The 23865-nt window shown below is 40.7% G+C and overlaps 1 protein-coding gene across 5 annotated transcripts; it reads right to left on the minus strand.

Moving 5' to 3' along the window:
- Positions 1-576: 576 nt before the first annotated feature.
- LOC111950681 (steroid hormone receptor ERR1) lies at positions 577-18989 on the minus strand. Of its 5 annotated transcripts, XM_023968468.2 has the most exons (8): positions 18492-18988; positions 9613-9730; positions 6473-6856; positions 6204-6320; positions 5883-5996; positions 5059-5226; positions 4521-4790; positions 577-4017 (listed from the first exon to the last, which is right to left on the minus strand). In XM_023968468.2, the coding sequence occupies exons 3-8, from the start codon at positions 6849-6851 to the stop codon at positions 3764-3766; spliced, it is 1302 nt and encodes a 433-aa protein (XP_023824236.1). In that variant the 5' UTR covers positions 6852-6856; positions 9613-9730; positions 18492-18988; the 3' UTR covers positions 577-3763. The 5 variants fall into 5 exon arrangements, with proteins under 5 accessions (XP_023824236.1, XP_023824234.1, XP_023824237.1 ...); XM_023968466.2 differs by lacking the exon at positions 9613-9730 and having other exon boundaries at positions 18492-18989; XM_023968469.2 differs by lacking the exons at positions 9613-9730; positions 18492-18988 and adding an exon at positions 9101-9392.
- Between the last annotated feature and the right edge of the window lie 4876 nt (positions 18990-23865).

The following is a 23865-nucleotide window of genomic DNA, read 5'->3' on the forward strand; positions in this document are numbered from 1 at the left end:
AAATGGATAAAATATTTTTTTTTCTCACCCATCTACACACAATGCCCCATAATGACAGTGAAAACATGTTTTTAGATTTTTCAAATTGATTGACAATACAGAAATATTTAATTAAATAAGTATTCACATTGAGTCAATACTTTGTAGAAGCACCTTTGGCAGTGATTACAGCTGTGAGTCAGGGTATCTAAGAGCGTTCCACAACTGTAATGTGCAACAATTGCCCATTTATTATTTTCAAAATTCTTCAAACTCTGTCAAATTGGTTATTGATCATTGCCAGACAACCATTTTCAGGTTTTTCCATAGATTTTAAAATAGATTTAAGTCAAAACTGTAACTCGGCCACTCAGGAATGTTCACTGTTTTCTTACTAAGCAACTCCAGTGTAGATTTGGCTTTGTGTTTTAGGTTATTATCCTGCTGAAAGGTGAATTCACATATGGAGAGTGGTACTCAGTGATGTGATGTATTGGATTTGCCCCAAACATAACACAATCTAGATGTGGAAAAGTCTGAGACTTACCCAGAAAGACTCACAACTGTAATCACTGAAAAAGATGCTTCTACAAAGTATTGACTCAGGGGTGTTATATTTCTGTATTTCATTTTCAAATTCACAAACATTTCGAAAAACATTTACTTATGAGGTATTGTGTGTAGAATGTAATCCATTTTGAATTCAGGCTGTACCACAACCAAAAGTAGAATAAATCAAGGGGGTATGAATACTTTCTGAAGGCACAATCCATAGAATTGCATATTATAACTAATTTAAGAGGATCTCTGTGTTTATATCTGACTCATGAACTTTGGTGAGCAGGACAGGAAACAGTTTATAACATGACAGCAGCAGACAGACAAACATTCTAACAAACAAATCATGACAGAAGACGTACGAGACCAATGAAATGTGATGGTGTGTGTTAATTTATTACAAAACACAAAGCACCTACAATATTTGAATCTATCCCTTGTTTAATTCAGTGTAGCATTTGTCTTTTCTTCATAGTAATTTAATTATGAAAATTTTGTTTAGACAGTCACATCAAAATAACCATTGTAGCTTACTGAAAAACAGTACATACACACACACACAGACATTCACAGCCATTTGACTTAAACCCACACAAAAGATAAAATGAGTATCAACAAATATCAGCAAATTGAGTAAAAAATAGAATTTAATATTTTAAATACAGTATTTTTTAAATACAAATATTGATTTGAACTTTTCCATGTTATAAGCTTTAGTACTACTATTAATTGTCGTTATTCTTATTATTATTACTGTTTATGTTTAATTTACATTGTGACTATACAAGGAAATGTGAAACAGAGTTTTGGTAATTTCTTGTATTGCTCATTTTACAACAACCACCAATGATTTTACATCCTCTAAATTGTGATACTCTAAATGCCCCCCCGAACCGTACCTATATATGACAGACAAAGTGACATTACATAATGCGTATCCTTCTGAAAACACTACCTTTGTATTATTATATTAGTTATTATTGACACAAACATTTACATGTTTTACAACTTTCTTAAACTGGACCCAGGCATCCATGTTTGTTTACACATTTTCAAAAATTCCAAGTCGCCTTTGAGAAACAAAATGTACAAATAATGATAGAACAAAGCACAAATCAGACCGCAAGATATAGAACAGAGTTGAGCCAATTGTCACCTAATGCTACTGTTCAATTGAAGAAAAAAAACAGAATTAAAATAGTCACAAATCAAAAACGTCAAATGCAAACATCCACAGCCGTGAAGAACAGAAATGAACGGGTACATTATAAACCTAGAACATTTGTTTGGGAGAGTTTACAGACTGCAAAATCTCTGACAGATAATGTAGGTGTGGTCCTTAAGAGGGGAGTATGTCAATTCAGTAACGGTGTAACAATTTCTAAAGAACATGGTTTTGTTCACAGATTCAATGCATTGTCAGAAGAAAAAAATTCATCCTAAAATCCATTTAAATACATAACAATCACAACATTCTCAATGGATTGCTTTATTTCAGTACCAAACCTGAGGCCAAGTGTAACAATTGAAATGCAAGATAGCCTTAAAATCCAAGAAAGAAAAAACTACGGTGGAAAATCCAGATACTCAAGCATGAATTTCAATTAACAGTGGCAACGAGTCTAATCTATTCCATCATTCATGTCAGGGACCATCTCCCATATTTACAGGCTTCAGCTCTCATTGGCATGTTCAAACGTTTTCTTTAACAGTGAATCATAACGGTTTTCAGTTATTTCTAGTAATACGTCTATTCCACGTTGGTTCAATGTTGTTTCATTGAAATTACGTGGAAACAACATTGATTCAACCAGTGTGTGCTCAGTGGGTTTGAAAAGGATTAAAACTATGGTATCAGTCAGACTGGGCTGTAGCTTCCCATATGAGGCTGAATGTGTTGCATTCAATGCCCCATTTGGGCACCAACAATCTTGCAGTTCAAAGATCATATACAGTACGAGGACCTCCAGGTCAAAACAACAGAGGTCCCTTTCTTCAGTCTTTCAGCGGCTGCAAGAGCTGCAGCAATCTGTTCCGCTGGCACAACATGTAAAATATAACAGTTTAAATTCCTAATTTTAGCCCCAAGTCAATTTGATCACTAATAATGGCAAATTCAGTTAATCAAACTAACGGTTTTAAGCAGCACATTCCATCTGAATCAGACGGGTTAAAGAGAACTAGCGAAGAGATCTGGAGAATCAATTATTCCAAAAAGTAGAACTGTCGCTTTCCCCACCGATGTTGCTGCACCTTCATTGCTTCAGTGTGGTGCCAACACTGCAGTAAACCTTCCCTTCTGTCTCGCACACAACTACTTGAGCAGTATTCCGTTTTTTGTGTACCTATTGAGTCTACTTACAGTATAAATAAAATCTAACAACTTCCAAGTAAAGAGACACGTCAACATTTTGTTGACAATCATAATACTCCCTTTTCTTGGACTAATAATCAATTGCACAGCCTTTTATAAAGCAGTTTTTCCACACCCACCTGGCCACCTAAGCCTATATGTATAGCCAGTCATTGCCATACGAGTCACAACTATTATTTTTCTTGCCATTAATTGTGTGTAAAGTATTGTATTGCTTAAAAACATATTGCAAGTAATTCATATGAATGAATTGTAAGACTGTGTATGTAGACAAACCTAACAATACTCTTATGGGTGCATGTTGGTCTGACCCCATACTGCAGTCTTTGTCAATGGCTATTTCTTTGTCTGGTATTTTAGTATGGCTTTTGTGTGGAGGGAGATCTTGCATCGTTCGCAATAAAGTCTAAGCCACAAGGTTACAGTCTGGTCTTAGACATCTCACTGCAGTCCTTCAATGGTTTATCATCTGAAGGTTAGGGATAGTGGGCATCTAATATGATTCTGGCATTCAGATTGATTGGCTGTAGTTTATTCCCATATTTGAACTGACCGAGTCTTGGAGTCTTTCAACAAAGTTTGGCGGTCATGTATTAAGGAGTTATATTCCACCATCAACCTCCACAGAGGAGATCTAATACATGTATATGGGTTTTCTCTGTTTTTAAACACAGTTGAATCTCTGAAGAGGCGATGATAAAAAAAACTATCCAGAGATAATCTCCACATTCTTCATTATCAAAATTGAATAAAAACATCTCCATTCACACCAGCCAGCCATTCACTCTTTGCAGATTCCCCGTCTCTCCTCATGCCCTTGCATCCTCTTTCCTTGGCTTTCCTCCCTTCTCTCTAGGGCGAGTCCATCATGGCTTCCAGCATCTCTAGGAAGAGTTTGTGCATGGGCACGCCGCCTCGGGTCTTGATGCTATAGAAGGTGGTGAGGGCGCGACCAGCCGTCTGGCGGAGGAGGGGGAGGGTGAAGAGGAGACGCCCCGCCCGCTGGGGGTCCTCGGGGCGTCGCTGGCACTCCATCTCCAACAGGGTCTGGTGGAGGAGGTCCCTCAGCTTCTGCACCGCCTCCATGTCCTCTATGTACACAGAGTCTGGCAGCGGAGAGGGGGAGCATGGTCAGACTGTCTATTTCTAAAAGCTTCCTTTTGGACAGAGGGTTTTGTAAGATTGTGTTTGGCAGTAAACGTAGGTGATTAAGTAATAGGACGCACTGGTCCATAACATGACAAATATTTTTTTTTTAAGTGCCTTTGTGCGCTAAGCAGACCATGGGGGTGAATTTGCTGTTTACAGTAATCGTCTGTCAGTCCCTCAGGGCTGGAGTTATTACAAATCTTTACTAATCTGTCTGCGCTGATTTTTGTTGGGTGTATTTTCTTTGAAATAAACTGTTTGGACCAATCTGCTAAATGAAACTGAAGTAGAGTAGTGCTTCAAATAAAGAATGTTGTCATATTAGTAACTAATTGTACATATGGAGGGTTCGATATTTCAGTCTCACCTACTGCTTTCATCACATTTTCATGTATTGTCACTCCACATAATGCTGATTGGATGGATATTCTATGATTATACTTCTGTATAGCTAGTTTACCTGAGTTGGTGAGTGCAATGGCTTTGAGCATGACAAACTCCTCCCGGTCCAGCTGCAGGAAGCGGAAGCGTCGGGCCAGCTGGCTGACGGCTGCGTTGAGCTCTGTCAGTCCAGCCACGCGAGACATCTCCTCATCAAGGACAAAGTCCTCTGCGAACACTACCTCATCCTCACAGCCTAGGGAGCGGAAGGCCACACCCAGCACCAGCACCTCCAGCCACACCGACTGCAGCACCGACATCTGGTCTGCCAGGGACAGCGACAGGAAGCCTGCAAGGGTGGACACACGAAGGGGAGGGAGGGTTAGGGTTAGAGCAGACTGACTGCTCAATCACTAGGCAGACAGCTGATACAAAGAGACAGCATTCTAGTCCCTGAATAAGACATAGTGAACCACTGCAGGGCTACTGATAAGTGCTGAGGGCTAGTTCCAACCAACTTATTTCACCGTAGACCCATACTACATTCCTACACTCCTCCATTCTCTTCCCATGCCAATCTCCCTCCCCCACCCACCCCTCTTCCCTGCCCCCCTTACCGGGGATGTGTTTGGCCCAGCCAATGATGACGACCAGTTCGCGGTCGGCGAGGTCACAGAGGGTGGTTAGTGTGCGCTGAGCCGTATCAGGCTGCAGGGGGTCAGGCATGGCAAACAGTTTCTCTGGCTCTGCCACCAGGAGGTGGGACACAATGATGTTGGAGGATCCTGGGTCACACACACAGAAAGCAAGCATTATGGCACAACAGCTACATTTACCATAAAACAAAATATATTTTGTTAATATAATGGTTCTGTTGGGAAATGAGGGCTCTTTAGAAAACTTGCCTGCACAGTTGTGTTCTTTCTTTTTGCCCCTTTTTCTCCCCAATTATGTGGCATCCAATTTATAGTTACAGTCTTGTCTCATTGCTGCAACTCCCGTACGGACTCGGGAGAGGCGAAGGTCAATAGCTGTGCATCTTCCGAAACAGAACCCAACCAAGACACACTGCTTCCTGACACAATGCCCACTTAACAAGGAAGCCAGCCACACCAATGTGTCAGAGGAAACACCATACACCTGGCAGCCGTGTCAGCGTGCACTACACCCAGCCCAACACAGGAGTCGCTAGTGTGTGATGGGACAAGGACATCCCTGCCGGCCAAACCCTCCCCTAACCCAGACGACGCTGGGCCAATTGTGCGCCACCCCATTGGTCTCCCGGTCGCAGCTGGCTGCAACAGAGCCTGGACTTGAACCCAGAATCTCTAGTGGCACAGCTAGCACTGCGATGCAGTACCCTAGACCACTGCGCCACTCGGGAGGCCCACAGTTGTGTTCTTTCAAGACACTGACAAGGTCTTCTCAGTCCCTTCCTTACCTTTCTCTCCTTCCTTCCTAAGCGGTAAAGGGGCACTCTGATAGGTTGCGCTCTCCATCTCTGGACGTCTTTTATACTTCTGCCTCCCACCTCTGACTCGGTCCAGACGGACTCCTGCGACACACAACACCGCAACAATGAAGAGAGCGTGATAAAGAGAGTAGGGGAGAGAGAAAGAGAGACAAACAAGCTCCCTTTGCTTGGAGAAGTATGGAGATAAAGAGGCAGATCTTAATCAAATAACTACTTGTCACACGGCATCAAACAGTGCCTCCAGACCAGACCGGTCCACTAGTTAAGGGCTCTGGATCATACGCTCACCCTCTTTCAGCATGCCCACTTTGAGGCACTTGGTGAAGCGGCACGCCTGGCAAGCCTTTCTGCGCCTCTTGGTGATCTCACATTCGTTTGACGCCGGACAGCTATATTCAATGTTACCTTAGGTAAGGCAAGGAGGTGGAAAGAAGGACGGAGAGACGAGAAGGAAGAAACAACAGCGATATGAGACTTTTGTCAAAGCAATCAAGGTCTACCCCATTTCAATCCTTATACTGACACACACTCAACTTCACCCCCACAAGCATCCTTACCCTGGATGGTTCTCTTGAAAAAGGCCTTGCAGGCTTCACACGAGGCTACACCGTAGTGGTAGCCAGAGGCTACGTCTCCACATACTAAACACAGTCTCTTAGGTAGCGTGCTCAGGGCATACTTGCACCTCCCTCCTCCGCTACCTGTGGATCCCTCCTCCGCCCCATCCCCACCCTCCTCCTTGAAGTGGCAGCGCAGGGCTGGGGTGTACAGAGGGGGTGAGTAGCGCCCAACCCCGTCTCTTCTATTTCCACCTCCACCACTCTGGGAGGAGTCTGAGGAGGCTCCCCCTGGGCTGGCCCGGCCCCCACCACCTCCCTCTGGACTGCTGGGCTCTGCCTTGATGTACAGGTCTGACCGACGCTCCCTGGAAGACATGATCACTGCAGATGGAGGGAGAGAGATGGGAGGGGGAGGGAGGGAAAAAAGTGAGACAGAGGTATTAGACTGTCACACACCCACTTCTAATGTGCCACCCTTTCATTACATTTTAGTATCAATAGACCCCTCTAGACAACCAGGACAATCATCAATCCTGGCAGATAGCCTAGTGGTTAGAGTGTTGGGCCAGTAACCGAAAGGTTGCTAGATCGAATCCCCGAGCTGACAAGGTCGAAATCTGTTGTTCTTCCCCTGAACGAGGCAGTTAACCCACTGTTACTAGGCCGTCATTGTAAATAAGAATTTGTTCTTAACTGACATGCCACTGCCGCCCTATAAATAAATAGATATACTGCGCAACAACAAGTAGCCTATAAGAAAAATGGCTGCTGCAAACCAGCAAAGCATAATCTGACATAATAATAATGGGATATTTTGAAGAGACAGAGAATGGGGAGTGAAGGGCAAGTGAGAGTGTTTGTGCGTGCGTGTGGGAGTACTGTATGTTTGTGCTAAGTGCTGTGCGAGAGACGATAATCCCAGCTCCAACCTACTCTGCCCTCTCCAGATTAAGGTAATTAATCCACAGCAGAAGAGCAGCAATCCCTTGATGAAACCCACATAAGGAATTCCCAGTAAGGAGATGGACGACTCTCCATTATGTCCCACCAGAACCTAGAGATAGCATCAGAGGCAGTTCTGTGTTCTATTGAATGATGACACCTCTGCAAGGGCGATTGTACAATTCACTTAATCATCTGAACAATTAAAGAAAGAGAACACTTTCAAAATGCAATGTAAAAATGTAACTTCAAATACAGAGATTCTGGGATTATGACAGCACACAGACAGGGATAGTGTGAAACGGGGAATTTCTGTCTGAACTCTAGACTGTAGGCCACTGGGTTTACCCCGACTCCTGCTTTCCACAACTCAGCAGGTGGTGAAATGTGGGACATAGTACTTCTGTTGGTTCAGTGGCCCAATGCTTCTCAAACGCTGTACACTCTGGCCTGTAATCTTTACGCCTTTACATAACATGTCAACGTTTATATTACTACTCCACCCTACTACAGTGTAAAGATTGTACGGCTGTTGTAGCTCCCACATTTGGCATGGATGACAATTTATTTTCCATGTATTAATTCCCCATCATTTGTGAAGATATTCAATAATTAACATTGTCTGATAATGATGATCCCTAGCTACAGATAAAAATACTTTCCAGACTTCACAAATTAACATGTCTTAGACTTGAAGTGCCAAAACAGACATGTAACTGATCTGACAAATGCCGGGAAGTCTTCACGCCCCGGCATTTGTGTACGTAAGAGAAATGTGTACGTAAGAGTTAGCTAGGTAGCAAGCTAAAGGTGTTAGCAGCAATGCATTTGCTAGCTATTTGAATGTACTTGAAGCCATTCGTGAGATTGTGAAAGAGGCAGGTTGAGCAGATAAAGGAAAGAGTGAGGACAATAACAAAATGAATGCCACCGAGCAGGTAAAGGAAAGAGTGAGGATAATAAGAAAATTAATGCCACATCCCTATTATGTTGCTAGAATTTATGAGGAATTTGGCTATACAATTAGCTAACGTTACAGCTAGTTATCACAGTTAGCCGTTAGTTTAGTTTATTAATTCGACCATTTTAAAAAACAAACACACATAAAACTTAAAAGCCATACATGCACATGAATAAAATCATCGAGGATAACACACAATAAAGTCTGGGACTTATTTCCATTGTGGTCCTCTTGAGACAAGATGGCTATATAAGATCGAACACAGTATGGCAGTGAAATAATAAAACAAAAACATAAAAGAAGAACATCTATCTCATCATTCCAGTTACATCATAGGGTTTATTCATATGGGCACAGAGGACATCAAACATATTTTTTATTTATTTTATTTTTAAAGCTGTCCAGAGAGGACGTTGTTTGAAGTTCCATGTGTGGCGTTTGTACATCCTCAAGACAACTAGCCTTTCGGCAAATATGAACTATTAAGATCTGTGTGGATGTTCAGGTATTTAGCTGAATGGAAAACGTACATTTACGTTAGTTAACAGCTAGGTAGCTAAAGTTAGTTAATCACAAGTTTAAATGCTAAAGAAAATAACCAGGCAGTAGCTAGCTAGCATGCCATTATTATGTGTTGGCTTTCCTCATCAGGTGACATCAACTTACTTCTAGCTAGCTAGCTAGTTAGTTACCAAACTAACTAGCCAACTCCCTCAAGGTACCTTGAGTTCCCCAAGTATCTGGTTGCCCTCGGCGATATTATCACGGGCGTTTGTGTTGACAGGATACACAACGTAGCTAACGCGCTATAACACTTCTAAAAACGTGTCGAATTCAAATGTTGGTTTTCAGACAGGATTGGGAGATGGGAGGTCTCTTGCATGATAGGAAGTAGCTAATAATATTTCAATGACAGACAAGGGTGACACAGTAATGGGGTAGTGGCTACTACAGTTCGCTGCATATGACAAAAGGCAGGGGGAAAAAATAAAACACTTTACCTTCTGATCTGTGAAATAATTCAACTCCTCAAACTTTTATGAAGTTTATCCACAGGCTGAGAGTGTATAGGCCAACGCTTTATCTTAGTGCTTAAAATCAATCAGTTTGACCATATCTTCAAAATAGTTTCAGCATACAACTTCACAACAGCAATATTTAGATCACTGGCTATTTTACATCCATAATTATTGGTGGTTCAGATTTGATTAAAGGCCATAGAAAAAGCAATTACCTGTGTGTTGTGCTGCAGGAAAGCCTTATTGGTCTCTTCTGCTGGTAACCCCACTCACTTTCTATTGGTTTAGAATTGTGGCAATGGTCTGGGTAGAACAGTCCAATTATTAGGAAACCTAAGAAGGCAAACAAAACATTTACTGATTTCTCCTCACGCCATGTCTTATTATGTGCATGTTCATGTGTCCTGAAGAGTGTATCACAGGACAAGGACATAACACATTAACTCTTGGTCTCCCAATTCTGACTTTATATTTTCTAAATCTTAACTCCAACACTATACATAAATGTTGCTTTATCCAACATAAGCCTGGAGATGCTAGCATTCATCCTTGTCATAGAGGACTCAATCGTATTTTAAGCACTCTGTCTAGGTGTTTCAAGCTTATTAGGGTATGGAAATGTTTAGCCAAGAAAGTGTGTGTTGGAGAAAGAGAGTTACAGAGATTTGTGAAAAGCTTTGTAAAACTACTAAGCTACTCCTTATCTCTAAACCAAATAGTAAGGTATAACTGAGTGACTGTATCATACACTTTGTCCTGTTCTCTTCATCAACACCATTTGGTTTAAATTGCTGACAGAAGTCGAAACCATTGCTTTGACTTTCTCACAGGCACAATTTAGCTCATTGCAGTAGCCTTTTCTCATTACCATACAAGCACTCAAGCACATGTTTCTGCACACTACACCCAACCACCCCTCCCCCTTACTCACACCCTCTAACACATTCCAAAGGTCAAAGTCACAGGAAAGCTTGAAGGACAGATAGAGTAACTGCAATTCTGCCTCTCACACACATGCACACACACACACACACACACAAGGCTTACATTGGGTGATAATTCAAAGTTTTGAGAGAAGGGGGCAAAACAAATATTGGAAGAAATGTTAGGGGATAAGATGACAAAATGGGTATATTACTGGGTAAAATATATAATTATAAAATATCTCTGATTTACATGTCTAAGTATAACATTTTCATATTTGAGGTAAAAAAAATACTTGTCTTTGGGATATGACACAATGCCATAACTATTGTTCACACGCATCACACTAGTTTAATCTAAAGTGAAGCTTTAAAACTATCCAGTTTACCCGACAGACAAATAACAAGTCTAAAACAGTTTCTAGATAGCGTCATCTGTTTACTAACACAAGTTCTGCATGATTATAGCTCATCTAGTACATTATGAAAAGGTTAAAAAGGCTTTGAATGAGCTCTGAGCACAGTAAATCTATCTTGACAGTTGACACTTCAAACACAATGTCAACAGCATCATCAAAAGACCCTTCTGTCTCTACTTCCTTTGTCTGGTATTAGTTTTTGTTAGATCAGGTTCAAGTCCGGGCTTTGGCTGGGCCACTCAAGGACACTCGGAGACTTGTCCCGAAGCCACTCCTGCGTTGTCTTGGCTGTGTGCTTAGGGTTGTTGTCCTGTTGGAATGTGAACCTTTGCCCCAGTCAGGTCCTGAGTGCTCTGGAGTGGTTTTCATTAAGGATCTCTCTGTACTTTGCTCCGTTCATCTTTCCCTCGATCCTGACTAATCTCCCAGTCCCTGCCACTGAAAAACATCCCCACAGCATGATGCTGCCACCACCATGCTTCACCGTTGGGATTTTTAAATTTTTTAAATGTAGCCTTTATTTAACTAGGCAAGTCAGTTAAGTACAAATTCTTATTTACAATGACGGCCTACACCGGCCAAACCCGGACGACGCTGGGACAATTGTGCGCCGCCCAATGGTGCTAGGTTTCCTCCAGATGTGACGCTGGCATTGAGGCCAAAGAGTTCAATCTTGATTTTATCAGACGAGAGAATCTTGTTTCTCATGGTCTGAGAGTCCTTTACGTGCCTTTTGGCAAACTCCAAGCAGGCTGGCATGTGTCTTTTACTGAGGAGTGGGTTCCGTCTGGCCACTCTACCATAAAGGCCTGATTGGTGGAGTGCTGCAGAGATGGTTGTCCTTCTGGAAGGTTTTCTCTTCTCCACAGAGGAACTCTAGAGCTCTGTCAGAGGGACCATCGGGTTCTTGGTCACCTCCCTGACCAAGACCCTTCTCCCCAGAATGCTCAGTTTGGCCGGGCAGCCAGCTTTAGGAAGAGTCTTGGTGGTTCCAAACTTCTTCCATTTAAGAATGATGGAGGCGACTGTGTTCTTGGGGACCTTCAACGCTGAAGACATTTTTTGGTACCCTTCCCCAGATCTGTGCCTCGACACAATCCTGTCGCGGAGCTCTACAGACAATTCCTTCGACCTCATGACTTGGTTTTTGCTCTGACATGCACTGTCAACTGAGGAACCTTATATAGGTGTGTCTATATACAGTTGAAGTCAGGAGTTTACATACAGTCGTGGCCAAAGGTTTTGAGAATGACACAAATATTAATTTTCACAAAATCTGCTGCCTCAGTTTGTATGATGGCAATTTGCATATACTCCAGAATGTTATGAAGAGTGATTAGATGAATTTCAATTAATTGCAAAGTCCCTCTTTCCCGTGCAAATGAACTGAAACCCCAAAAACATTTCCACCGCATTTCAGCCCTGCCACAAAAGGACCAGCTGACATCATGTCAGTGATTCTCTGGAGATCACTCTGTCATGCTGATTGAGTTCGAATAACAGACTGGATGCTTCTAAAGGAGGGTGGTGCTTGGAATCATTGTTCTTCCTCTGTCAACCATGGTTACCTGCAAGGAAACATGTGCTGACATCATTGCTTTGCACAAAAAGGGCTTCACAGGCAAGGATATTGCTGCCAGTAAGATTGCACCTAAATCAACCATTTATCGGATCATAAAGAACTTAAAGGAGAGCGGTTCAATTGTTGTGAAGAAGGCTTCAGGGCGCCCAATAAAGTCCAGCAAGTGCCAGGACCGTCTCCTAAAGTTGATTCAGCTGCGAGATCGGGGCACCCTCGATCACCCCCAGGTGATCACCCCCACCCAGGATGGCCTGGTGTCAAGAAGGGCAGCAAAGAAGCCACTTCTCTCCAGGAAAAACATTGGGGACAGACTGATATTCTGCAAAAGGTACAGGGATTGGACTGCTGAGGACTGGGGTAAAGTCATTTCCCCTTTCCGATTGTTTGGGGCATCCAGAAAAAAGCTTATCCGGAGAAGACAAGGTGAGCACTACCATCAGTCCTGTGTCATGCCAACAGTAAAGCATCCTGAGACCATTCATGTGTGGGGTTGCTTCTCAGCCAAGGGAGTGGGCTCACTCACAATTTTGCCTAAGAACACAGCCATGAATAAAGAATGGTACCAACACATCCTCTGAGAGCAACTTCTTCCAACCATCCAGGAACAGTTTGGTGACGAACAATGCCTTTTCCAGCATGATGGAGCACCTTGCCATAAGGCAAAAGTGATAACTAAGTGGCTCAGGGAACAAAACATCGATATTTCGGGTCCATGGCCAGGAAACTCCCCAGACCTTAATCCCATTGAGAACTTGTGGTCAATCCTTAAGAGGCGTGTGGACAAACAAAAACCACAAGTTCTGACAAACTCCAAGCATTGATTATGCAAGAATGGGCTGCCATCAGTCAGGATGTGGCCAAGAATTTAATTGGCAGCATGCCAGGGCGGATTGCAGAGGTCTTGAAAAAGAAGGGTCAACACTAAAAATATTGACTCTTTGCATCAACTTCATGTAATTGTCAATACAAGGCTTTGACACTTATGAAATGCTTGTAATTATACTTCAGTATTCCATAGTAACATCTGACAAAAATATCTAAAGAGACTGAAGCAGCAAACTTTGTGAAAATTTATATTTGTGTCATTCTCAAACTTTTGGCCATGACTGTACACTTAGGTTGGAGTCAGTTTTTCAACTTCTCCACAAGTTTCTTGTTAACAAACTATAGTTTTGGCAAGTCGGTTAGGACATCTACTGTGTGCATGACGCAAGTCATTTTTTCAACAGTTGTTTACAGACAGATTATTTCACTGTATCACAATTTCAGTGGGTCAGAAGTTTACATACACTAAGTTGACTGCCTTTAAACAGCTTGGAAAATTCCAGAAAATTATGTCATGGCCTTAGAAGCTTCTGATAGGCTAATTGACATAATTTGAGTCAATTGGAGGTGTACCTGTGGATGTATTTCAAGGCCTACCTTCAAACTCAGTGCCTCTTTGCTTGACATCATGGGAAAATTAACCCCAAGCATACTTCCAAAGTTGTGGTAAAATGGCTTAAGGACAACAAAGTCAAGGTATTGGAGTGGCCATCACAAAGCCCTGACCTCAATCCCATAGAAAATATGTGGGCAGAACTGAAAAAGTGTGTGCGAGCAAGGAGACCTACAAACTAGAAATCGACCGATTATGATTTTTCAACGCCAATACCGATACCGATTATTGGAGGACCAAAAAAGCCGACACCGATTAATCGTCTGATTAAAAAATAAAAAATAAATGATTTATTCATTTATTAGTAATAATGACAATTACAACAATTATGAATGAAAACTTTTATTTTAACTTAATATAATACATCAATCAAATCAATTTAGCCTCAAATAAATAATGAAACATGTTCAATTTGGTTTAAATAATGCAAAAACAAGGTGTTGGAGAAGAAAGTATAAGTGCAACATGTGCCATGTAAAAAAGCTAACGTTTAAGTTCCTTGCTCAGAACATGAGAACATATGAAAGCTGGTGGTTCCTTTTAACATGAGTCTTCAATATTCCCAGGTAAGAAGTTTTAAGTTGAGGTTATTATAGGAATTATAGGACTATTTCTCTCTATACCATTTGTATTTCATATACCTTTGACTATTGGATGTTCTTATAGGCACTTTTGTATTGCCAGTGTAACAGTATAGCTTCCGTCCCTCTCCTCACCCCTACCTGGGCTCGAACCAGGAACACATCGACAACAGCCACCCTCGAAGCATCGTTACCCATCGCTCCACAAAAGCCGCGACCCTTGCAGACAAGGGGAACAACTACTCCAAGTCTCAGAGGGAGTGACGTTTGAAACACTATTAGCGCGCACCCCGCTAACTAGCTAGCCATTTTACATCGATTACACCAGCCTAATCTCGGGAGTTGATAGGCTTGAAGTCATAAACAGCGCAATGCTTGAAGCATTGCGAAGAGCTGCTGGCAAACGCACGAAAGTGCTGTTTGAATGAATGCTTACGAGCCTGCTGCTGCCTACCACCGCTCAGTCAGACTGCTCTATCAAATATCAAATCATAGACTTAATTATAACATGATAACACGCAGAAATACGAGCCTTAGGTCATTAATATGGTCAAATCCGGAAACAATCATTTTGAAAATAAAACGTTTATTCTTTCAGTGAAATACAGAACCGTTCCGTATTTTATCTAACGGGTGGCATCCGTAAGTCTAAATATTCCTGTTACATTGCACAACCTTCAATGTTATGTCATAATTACGTAACATTCTGGCAAATTACTTCGCAACGAGCCAGGCGGCCCAAACTGTTGCATATACCCTGACTCTGCGTGCAATGAACGCAAGAGAAGTGACACAATTTCCCTAGTTTAATATTGACTGCTAAGATGAATTTCTTTTAACTAAATATGCAGGTTTAAAAATATATACTTCTGTGTATTGATTTTAAGAAAGGCATTGATGTTTATGGTTAGGTACATTCATGCAACGATTGTGCTTTTTTCGCAAATGCGCTTTTGTTAAATTATCCCCCGTTTGGCGAAGTTGGCTGTCTTTGTTAGGAAGAAATAGTCTTCACGGTTCGCAACGAGCCAGGCGGCCCAAACTGCTGCATATACCCTGACTCTGTTGCACAGAACGCAAGAGAAGTGACACAATTTCCCTAGTTAAATGAAATTCATGTTAGTAGGCAATATTAACAAAATATGCAGGTTTAAAAATATATACTTGTGTATTGATTTTAAGAAAGGCGTTGATGTTTATGGTTAGGTACACATTGGTGCAAGTAGGTGTTTTTTCGCGAATGTGCTTGTTAAATCACCCGTTTGGCGAAGTAGGCTGTGATTCAATGATAAATGACCAGGCTCCGCATCGATTATATGCAACGCAGGACAAACTAGATAAACTAGTAATATCATCAACCATGTGTAGTTAACTAATGATTATGTTAAGATTGATTGTTTTTTATAAGATATGTTTAATGCTAGCTAGCACCTTACCTTGGCTCCTTGCTGCACTCACATAACAGGTAGTCAGCCTGCCACGCAGTCTCCTCGTGGAGTGCAATGTAATCGGCCATGATCAGTGTCCAAAAATGACGATTACCGATTGTTATGTAAACTTGAAATCGGCCCTAATTAATCGGCCATTCCGATTAATCGGTCGACCTCTACTACAAACCTGACTCAGTTACTCCAGCTCTGTCAGGAGGAATGGGCCAAAATTCACCCAATTTATTGTGGGAAGCTTGTGGAAGGCCACCCGAAATGTTTGACACAAGTTAAACAATTTAAAGGCAATGCTATCAAATACTAATTGAGTGTATGTAAACTTCTGACCCACTGGGAATGTGATGAAAGAAATAAAAGCTGAAATAAATAATTCTCTCTATTATTATTCTGACATTTCACATTCTTAAAATAAAGTGGTGATCCTAACTGACCTAAGACAGGGAATTTTTACTATAATTAAATGTTAGTAATTGTGAAAAACTGAGTTTAAATGTCTTTGGCTAAGGTGTATGTAAACTTCCGACATCAACTGTAAGTCATGTCCAATCACTTGAATTTACAAAAGTTGGACTCCAATCAAGTTATATAAACATCTCAAGGATGATCGGTGGAAATAGTATGAACGTGAGCTCAATTTCAAGTCTCATTGGAAAGGGTTTGAATACTTATGTAAACTTGATTTAAATTTTGTATTCTTTTTTTATTTGCTAAAATTTTGAAAAACATGTTTTCGCTTTGTCATTATGGGGTATTGTGTGTAGATTGATGAAGCAATATTTTTATTTAATCCATTTTAGGATACGGCTGTAAAGTAACAAAATGTGGAAAAGGGACGGGGTCTGAATATTTTCTGAATGCACTATATTTCCACAATAGGAGGTTGGAATAATACTGTGAAATTGTGAAAATTATAATGTCCTTTAGTGTGAGAGCTGTTTGAAAAGACCACCTGAAATTCCAGCCTGTTTTGGTGAAAGGGAGTTTTGGCCTTCCACGGTGACGTCACCATGGGATAAATTAGTTAATAGACCAATAAGAAAGAGTTCCAAACCTCTGCCAATAACAGCTCGTTTTCAATTTCCCCCTCCCCACTCAAAACAATTCCCAGACAGTCCTAGCAAAATTGTTGTTTGAGAAATTGCTCTCAGCTAAAAATATTTTTGTTTTAAAATAAAAATGGTAAAAAAAAGAAAACAATCACAGTAAGGTACTTCATTGTTACCCAGAAATGATTTGATATTGAAAACGGCTGCATCAGACACAGTGAAATACCATTCTTGCAAGCTCTAACCCCAACAATGCAGTAATCAATAACAATGTAATACTAAAAATAACAAGGTAGAAAAAAACAAGATATAAAAATAATAATAATAAGAAGAAGATGATAAAGTAAGTAAGCTTACTATCTATATACAGGGTCAGTTCCAGTACTATGTTTACAATGTGTAGGGATACTGGATCAGGAATCTCAATCAGGTCCTGGAGGGCCATAATTTGCACAGGTCATTCGTGGGGAGACTATTCCAGGGGTGTCAGTTGTGTACAATTATGTATATAAACCCTGGATTGCTGATGCTATGTATTGGGCAATAAGAGGCTTTTATGCCACCGGTAGGTCATATTGGCACTCCCCAGAAGAATCAGTCCTCCATAGGAATGAGTGGAATTCTACAGTATTAAAATAGAAAAAAATATGTGTCAAAATTACAAGTTTTTAAAGTATGTTGTTGTTGTAGTGGGGACAGTAACACTTTCCCAAAAGTGTACTTTAAGGAGAATGTTTCTATATTTTTTATTTCATTTTTATGTTTAGCTCACACAATATAATTTAAAAGTATGAATTTAGGTAGAATAAACGTGGCAAAAATAAATGTAGACATTAATAAATGCATTTCTATAGCTTCCAAAATAGGTTTTACAACGGTGAGGGAGTGCCAAGGAGGCGCGTTGGCTTCAAAACAGTGCCCCCTGTCAGTCATCTAGTGTATATATATATAATGGCTGGCTCAAGACCAAAAATGTAAAAGTAGGCTTTGCCATACGCAAGGTTTAGCTGAACTGACGCCATTGCATATTCAATTGCATTCTGAACACCGATTAAATGTAGGTTACTAACTCAACAGCAGTTGAGAAACTGGACTGTATGTGTGTTGAACATGACTGTGTAAAGCATCAGACTGTTCAAATTATGGTTGTCACTCAGTATGCCATCAAAGACAATTGGTCAGGACTAGCCTTTACCTGGAGAAAATAATTTTATGCGGTAGGCAAAGTCCAGAAACCAGAAGTAGTCAATTGCAGTCCAAAAACCATATCCACTATCGCTAAAGTAAAGCTACTTTATACATTTGTTTGGTTCTATTTCATACCAATCTGGTTGGATTGATACATGCTGTAGACTTTATGGGAATCTGTAGTTGACCAAATTGTGCTGAAGACTGACAGTACAGGTAGGCTATATACAATAGGTTATAGAGGGGGTGGGTCTTGCTCATTGGATCAGTCACGAAGTCCTAGAGACACAACACACATGCCAAAGCATTTGGTAGTTTATTATTACAGCAACGCACGGTTACCATTATCGTTGTCACGCAAAGTTAATCAGCTGCGGAATAGAGGAACCGTGCGAGCCAATTATTCAGAAGTAATACAGTAAACTATATGTGCACAGATTTACAATGTTAATCATTATGAAATACTTACTTGCATTTGTGAGAACATCGCTGGAAATAGTTCTCAACCCAGGCAGTACCGCAGCTACGGAAGCCACAGATAACTCCACTACAATGATGTATGTCGACCGGTTTAGCCACGGTTAAGATCACGGTGTTTTCGACATTGCCACAAGATTGGATGCAGATCGTGAACCCCTTCCCAAAAAATCATATAACATTTATGTAGGCCTATATTTAAATAGCAGGATCTCAGAGGCGATGAGTCGTAGCGCAAAATGTTTCCAAAATTATTGCTTGAAAATAAAAACAATGTATCAAGGGACACAGCGTTGAAAGACTGATTGCAGGTGATACAATTGGTCAACCCAATTTGGTAGGCTATTTAATCCATAGGCTATTCTCTTATCCAGCCTAGTCCCGCATATTGATGTTACTTTATGTAGCCTACTGTGTGTTCTATATTATCTTCGCTGCTACAATTGAGGTTCTAGTTACGTATATCCCTTATCCATTCTCCTCCCTCTCTCCACTTGCGTCTGCTGTGTCTCCGTAATCCGTTACGTCCGTGCACGCCCTCCAATCCAGCCTAGTTCCATTTGCGTAATCGGCGTTGCAACAATGAAAAATCCTAGGCCTACCGTAGTCTAATGTAGCGTCTGCCTGATCCACTGGTTTAGTTTTTTTTAATACGACGCATGTATTAAAAAAATAAATGTTGTGATCATTACCCAGGCCATATAGGTCCTATGCTATTTAGATCATTCTCACTACCAACATGAGAAAGCGCAGTAAGATTACCTGGTTTATTCTTGTATCTAATATTGAATGATGTACTGCTTCTAGGCTCCAATGCAAACCAGTAATATGCCATCATTTGTTTAATTAACAGGTTTCAGGGATTTCAATAGAAATGTACATGTGTAACCTACATTTAAAATGTTAAATAGTTGGATCGATATAATGCCTAGAACTACCCCGTAGTTATGCCTACACACTTCCATAAAGGCTGCTCTTTGGATTGCCTATGCAGTTTGATCATTTGTAGGTCTACTTAATTTCTGAGGTGGCTATTTAATTATGAAATCTGCATTTAATTAGGCTACACAATGTAAATTCTGCACTCTTCCCAGTCCTGTCATACCTGCGTTCCTAATAATAGGCTTCAAGTGGTTTATTATACGCCAATTTACAAAATTCATTAGGCCTATATTCGTACTTTTCTGTAATGCAGTGGAATTAATGTTCCCCTATGGATCACACTACACCATAGTAAATCACACAGCGTTTAGGATGGCATGGAAAATGTTTGCAGCCACGCTTAGTCAACTCGGTCTTGTGACACTGACCCGGCTCACTCCGCTACAGGCCCCACCACTCGTTAACTGGTACACCGAGTTTTTGGATCGAGGCGAAGGAAGTGGGGGTCAGTGGATGACTGTAAGGAGATGAGAAGAGCTAGAACCGGAGTCTCGAATCCGCTTGGTAACATGACCATAACAGCTGGCATCGAGAGAGGAAGGGAGAGGGGTGCGCGTTCTCCCTGGGCTCGTGCAATGGTTTCACCAAAAAGTGCGGACAACCCCCGTCTCGGAAAATTCATTTTAAAACACAGATCAGTTGAAAACTGGAATTATTGAGTACTATTTGTTAAAATAGCTTATCACGAGGAACACCGTATGTGGTAGTCTCCTATCATAACACATAGGCCTATTTGACATTAAATATGCTTTAATCAAACTCACCAATCATAAAATAATTACGTTATAATAATGTACATTCATGTGTTAGAAGCACTACGGTAGCCTATATGGTATGTTTAGACGAGATTTTGTTAACCAACCTATAGACACTGCAGAAAGATTTAGGATGATAGCAACAGTGTTCCCATGTCATTGAAAAAACCACTGACCTTGGATTCAAGGTCATACATGGACTCCTCATGTGCTACATTGGAAAAGGGCTGCATGATGTTTAAGTCAACCTCATGTATCTTATTACTGTAGCCCAGTCATCCAATTGTTTTCAATACTTTTAATCCCCCCCACCCCCTACACTTGTAGAAAAAAAGGTGCTATCTAGAACCTAATAGAATAACATGTAGGACCCTTACCACAGAGGATTCTACATGGAACCCAAAATGATTATATGTGGAACTAAAAAGGGTTCTCCCAGGAACCAAACAGTGTTCTCCTATGGCGACAGCCGAAGAAGCCTTTTGGAACCCTTTTTTCTAAGAGTGTATAGCCACGGGAGAAGTTTGTGGGACAGTGTTGGGGGTCTGCTGCTAAATGGTTATAGGCCAGTGCAGAGATATAAAGGAGTTTCATTATTTACTGATTTAATTGTCCGTCTAAGATTAAATAACCAAGAGTGAACTGAACAAATGGGGAAACGGGTCATAGTTTAAATGGGGAAACGGGTGAAAGAGAGAGACCCTCAAAGTGATCGAGTTGTTTTGAAAAAGGCCTTGTCGCCTGAGGAAATGTTCAACTGGAAAGCAGAACATTACAATCCTAGGATTCCCATTCTTCCATGCCATTGCGTCTCTGAAGACAGAAAACCTCTCTATAGGAGACAACCCTGTCCTGTCGGGATGGAGAAAGAATCATCTTCATTTTACTCGTCCAATAGCCAAACACACATAACTGTAACATGGCATGTCACATGACATGTCTTAGTTATTATTGGATCATTGTGGAATAAGACACCTGCTGTCACCTGTCACCATTGCACAATTTACAGTCAGCATTGATTTTGAGTGCCAACAATTTTAACTACATCAATAGTATATATTTAGAAAGAAGACCGACATATTTGATCATTTATTTTTAGATTTTCAATGTCAGGGGAATCTGAATTTCCGCATTTATTAGTTGTAGTATTTATTAGTTGTAGTCACTTTAATAACTCTACCTACATGTACATATTACCTCGACTGATCGATGCCCCCGCAGATTGACTCTGTACCAGTACCCCTGTAAATAGTCTCGCTATTGTTATTTTACTGCTGCTCCTTAATTACTTGTTACTTTTAGTTCTTATTCGTATTATTATATATTTTTTTACTGCATTGTTGGTTAGGGGCTCATAAGTAAGCATTTCACTGTAAGGTCTATTCGGCGCATGTGGCTAATACAATTTGATTTGATTCGATTTGATTAATATTGTAGCGCTCTCTGGTGGTATCTTGATTACATTGCCAGTATATGTGCCAGCCTGACTGAGATGACGTCTACGTTCGTGTTGTCGAGCGCAAGGTCACAGACTTTAACCGTTTATCAGAGCCACCACGAAGTCCGAGAGTTCATCAGTCATTTTAGTGTAGCCTAATATCCCACACGTCGGCAACCTTTAGACCATAATAGCGAATAGATTCGGATAGCAGCTAATTCATTCTGGTGCAGGTCAGGGCAAAGTTTTAATTTAGCTCATTAGCCTATAAAATAAGGTTGGTTCAACATTTCTAAAGGGACTTTTGATATGATAAAAACAAAGGCCATTTACTAAAATATTAGGACATTATTTACGAAACAGTGGGGCTTGTGCTTTTTATCATCACTTTGGGTCTACAGTACACCCAGTGTGTCAGATGCATGATAAGGCTATAGAAATGGGATTTTCAACACATTATTTACAACTCTTTTCTATACGAAGACTGTAGGTTGTGGCTAAATCTCTTACAATAAACGGGTTGTTAACTATAATAAACTAGATATTATCTATAGTTTATTATCTATAAACTAATAATGTAATATTCATAAACAACTTTATATACTCTTTATAACCGGTACCATAAATGTAAAGTGGTACTGTTAAAAGAAGGAATTGTTTATTTAGGGAGGGTGTTACAGTACATCCACAATGTACTCCCTTGCTGAAAACTGAACCGTTTGGACCATTAACCCATTACAGTCTAAGCCCTATCTAAGACAGGAGGTTCTACTAAGCTGTATGGAATTGTTTTAAGAAAGTCATACAAAGGATCATTTTGCTATTTGATTTGTAATTTTAGACCCCTTGAAGTAGCCTATCAAAAATATATAAAACAATTATTTGTCTCATGGTCTGACAAACACCCTCTAGCTCTGTTATCTTTCACCACAGATGTGAAAGTGCTCCATTGGCAGATGCGGTGGATTGAGACACATCCAATGCAAATGAACAGATATCTCTAGCGTAAATTGACGGATTCTTATGGGGATTTGTATTATTATGCTAATGCAGTGAAAGGTGACAGAGCTAGAGCTGTGTTTGTCAGATCATGAGACATCCTGAAAATCAGTCTTCTCACAAAATCGTCTGTAGAACGGTTTGGCCTACAAATAATTATTACAAACAAATATCACCCCTCTATGGAAAGATGACTCTCACCAACACTAACATTACAATCCTAGACTCTAGGGTGTTTTAATCAGTAAAGTGCTGCTTTACAGTTCAGATTTATGGTAATGTGTTAAATGCGCGTAATTCTGGTAAAATATTCAGCACTTAATTCATTTACTAATGGATTCTACACATTAGCTGTGTCTTCTTTAAGTAATATTTTAATGTCTGAATGAAAGCTTTGCCAACACCCTACTCCTAAATGTCCAACTTTACTTAGAAATTGTAGATGCCTAGTGTTTGTAATCTGATGAATTACATCTAAGACTATTCAAGAAAAACATAGCTATCACAACTCTACAACCTGTCCTTGTAGAACTATATATCCTAAAGCAGTGTTTCCCAAGTTGGTGTCCTTGAGTACCCCCAACAGCAGCAGCCCTGGACAGGCACCCCTGATTCAACTTGTCAACTAATCATCAGGCCCTCAATGAGTTGAATCAGGTGTGCTTGTCCGGGGCTACAACAAAAATGTGTGACGTTAGGGGTACACGAGGACTGGAGTTGGGAAACACTGTCCTACAGTATCCTGAGTCAGTGACTGAATGGATAAGTGAGGTTACTGCAGTTATCCCTCTACTGAAAGGCTTGTTTTAGGCCCAAAGTGTTGACATAAGGCCTAAGCCCACTCCCTGTGTGTTTGTATAAAATCCATCGTCTATCTCACACACCTGCTTACACCTGATCCTCTCTGAGCATCTCCACACACTGAGGGAACATGGACCAGAGCCTCGTCTTCACCATCTCGACCCTGCTGCTGCTGGGCCTCTCCCAGACACACTCTCCCCTGGTAAGAGCTGTAACCTTCAGCACTGCTGAGCTCCTATCTTAACTCTCAACTCACTCTTGTGTTCAGAATCCCTCACTCACTTTGAGATTGTCTCCTCTCCAGGAATGGCACGTTGAGGAAGTCTTCACTTCCTAAATGTACCATACTGTTCGGTGCTATATAACAATCAAGTCTACTGTATGTTGAACATTTACATATGATTGGTCCAAATTACAAACACTAGACGCAA

The sequence above is a fragment of the Salvelinus sp. IW2-2015 genome, linkage group LG23 (genome assembly GCF_002910315.2).
Source record: "Salvelinus sp. IW2-2015 linkage group LG23, ASM291031v2, whole genome shotgun sequence".
In the NCBI taxonomy this organism is placed as follows: Eukaryota; Metazoa; Chordata; class Actinopteri; order Salmoniformes; family Salmonidae; genus Salvelinus; species Salvelinus sp. IW2-2015.

Excerpts from the sequence above, each read along its gene's own strand:
- LOC111950681 (XM_023968466.2), bottom strand. Across the intron at positions 6,321-6,472 it reads TTTCAAGAGAACCATCCAGG|GTAACATTGAATATAGCTGT; the intron begins GTAAGGATGCTT and ends GCCTTACCTAAG. Across the intron at positions 4,018-4,520 it reads CATTGCACTCACCAACTCAG|ACTCTGTGTACATAGAGGAC; the intron begins GTAAACTAGCTA and ends CTCCGCTGCCAG.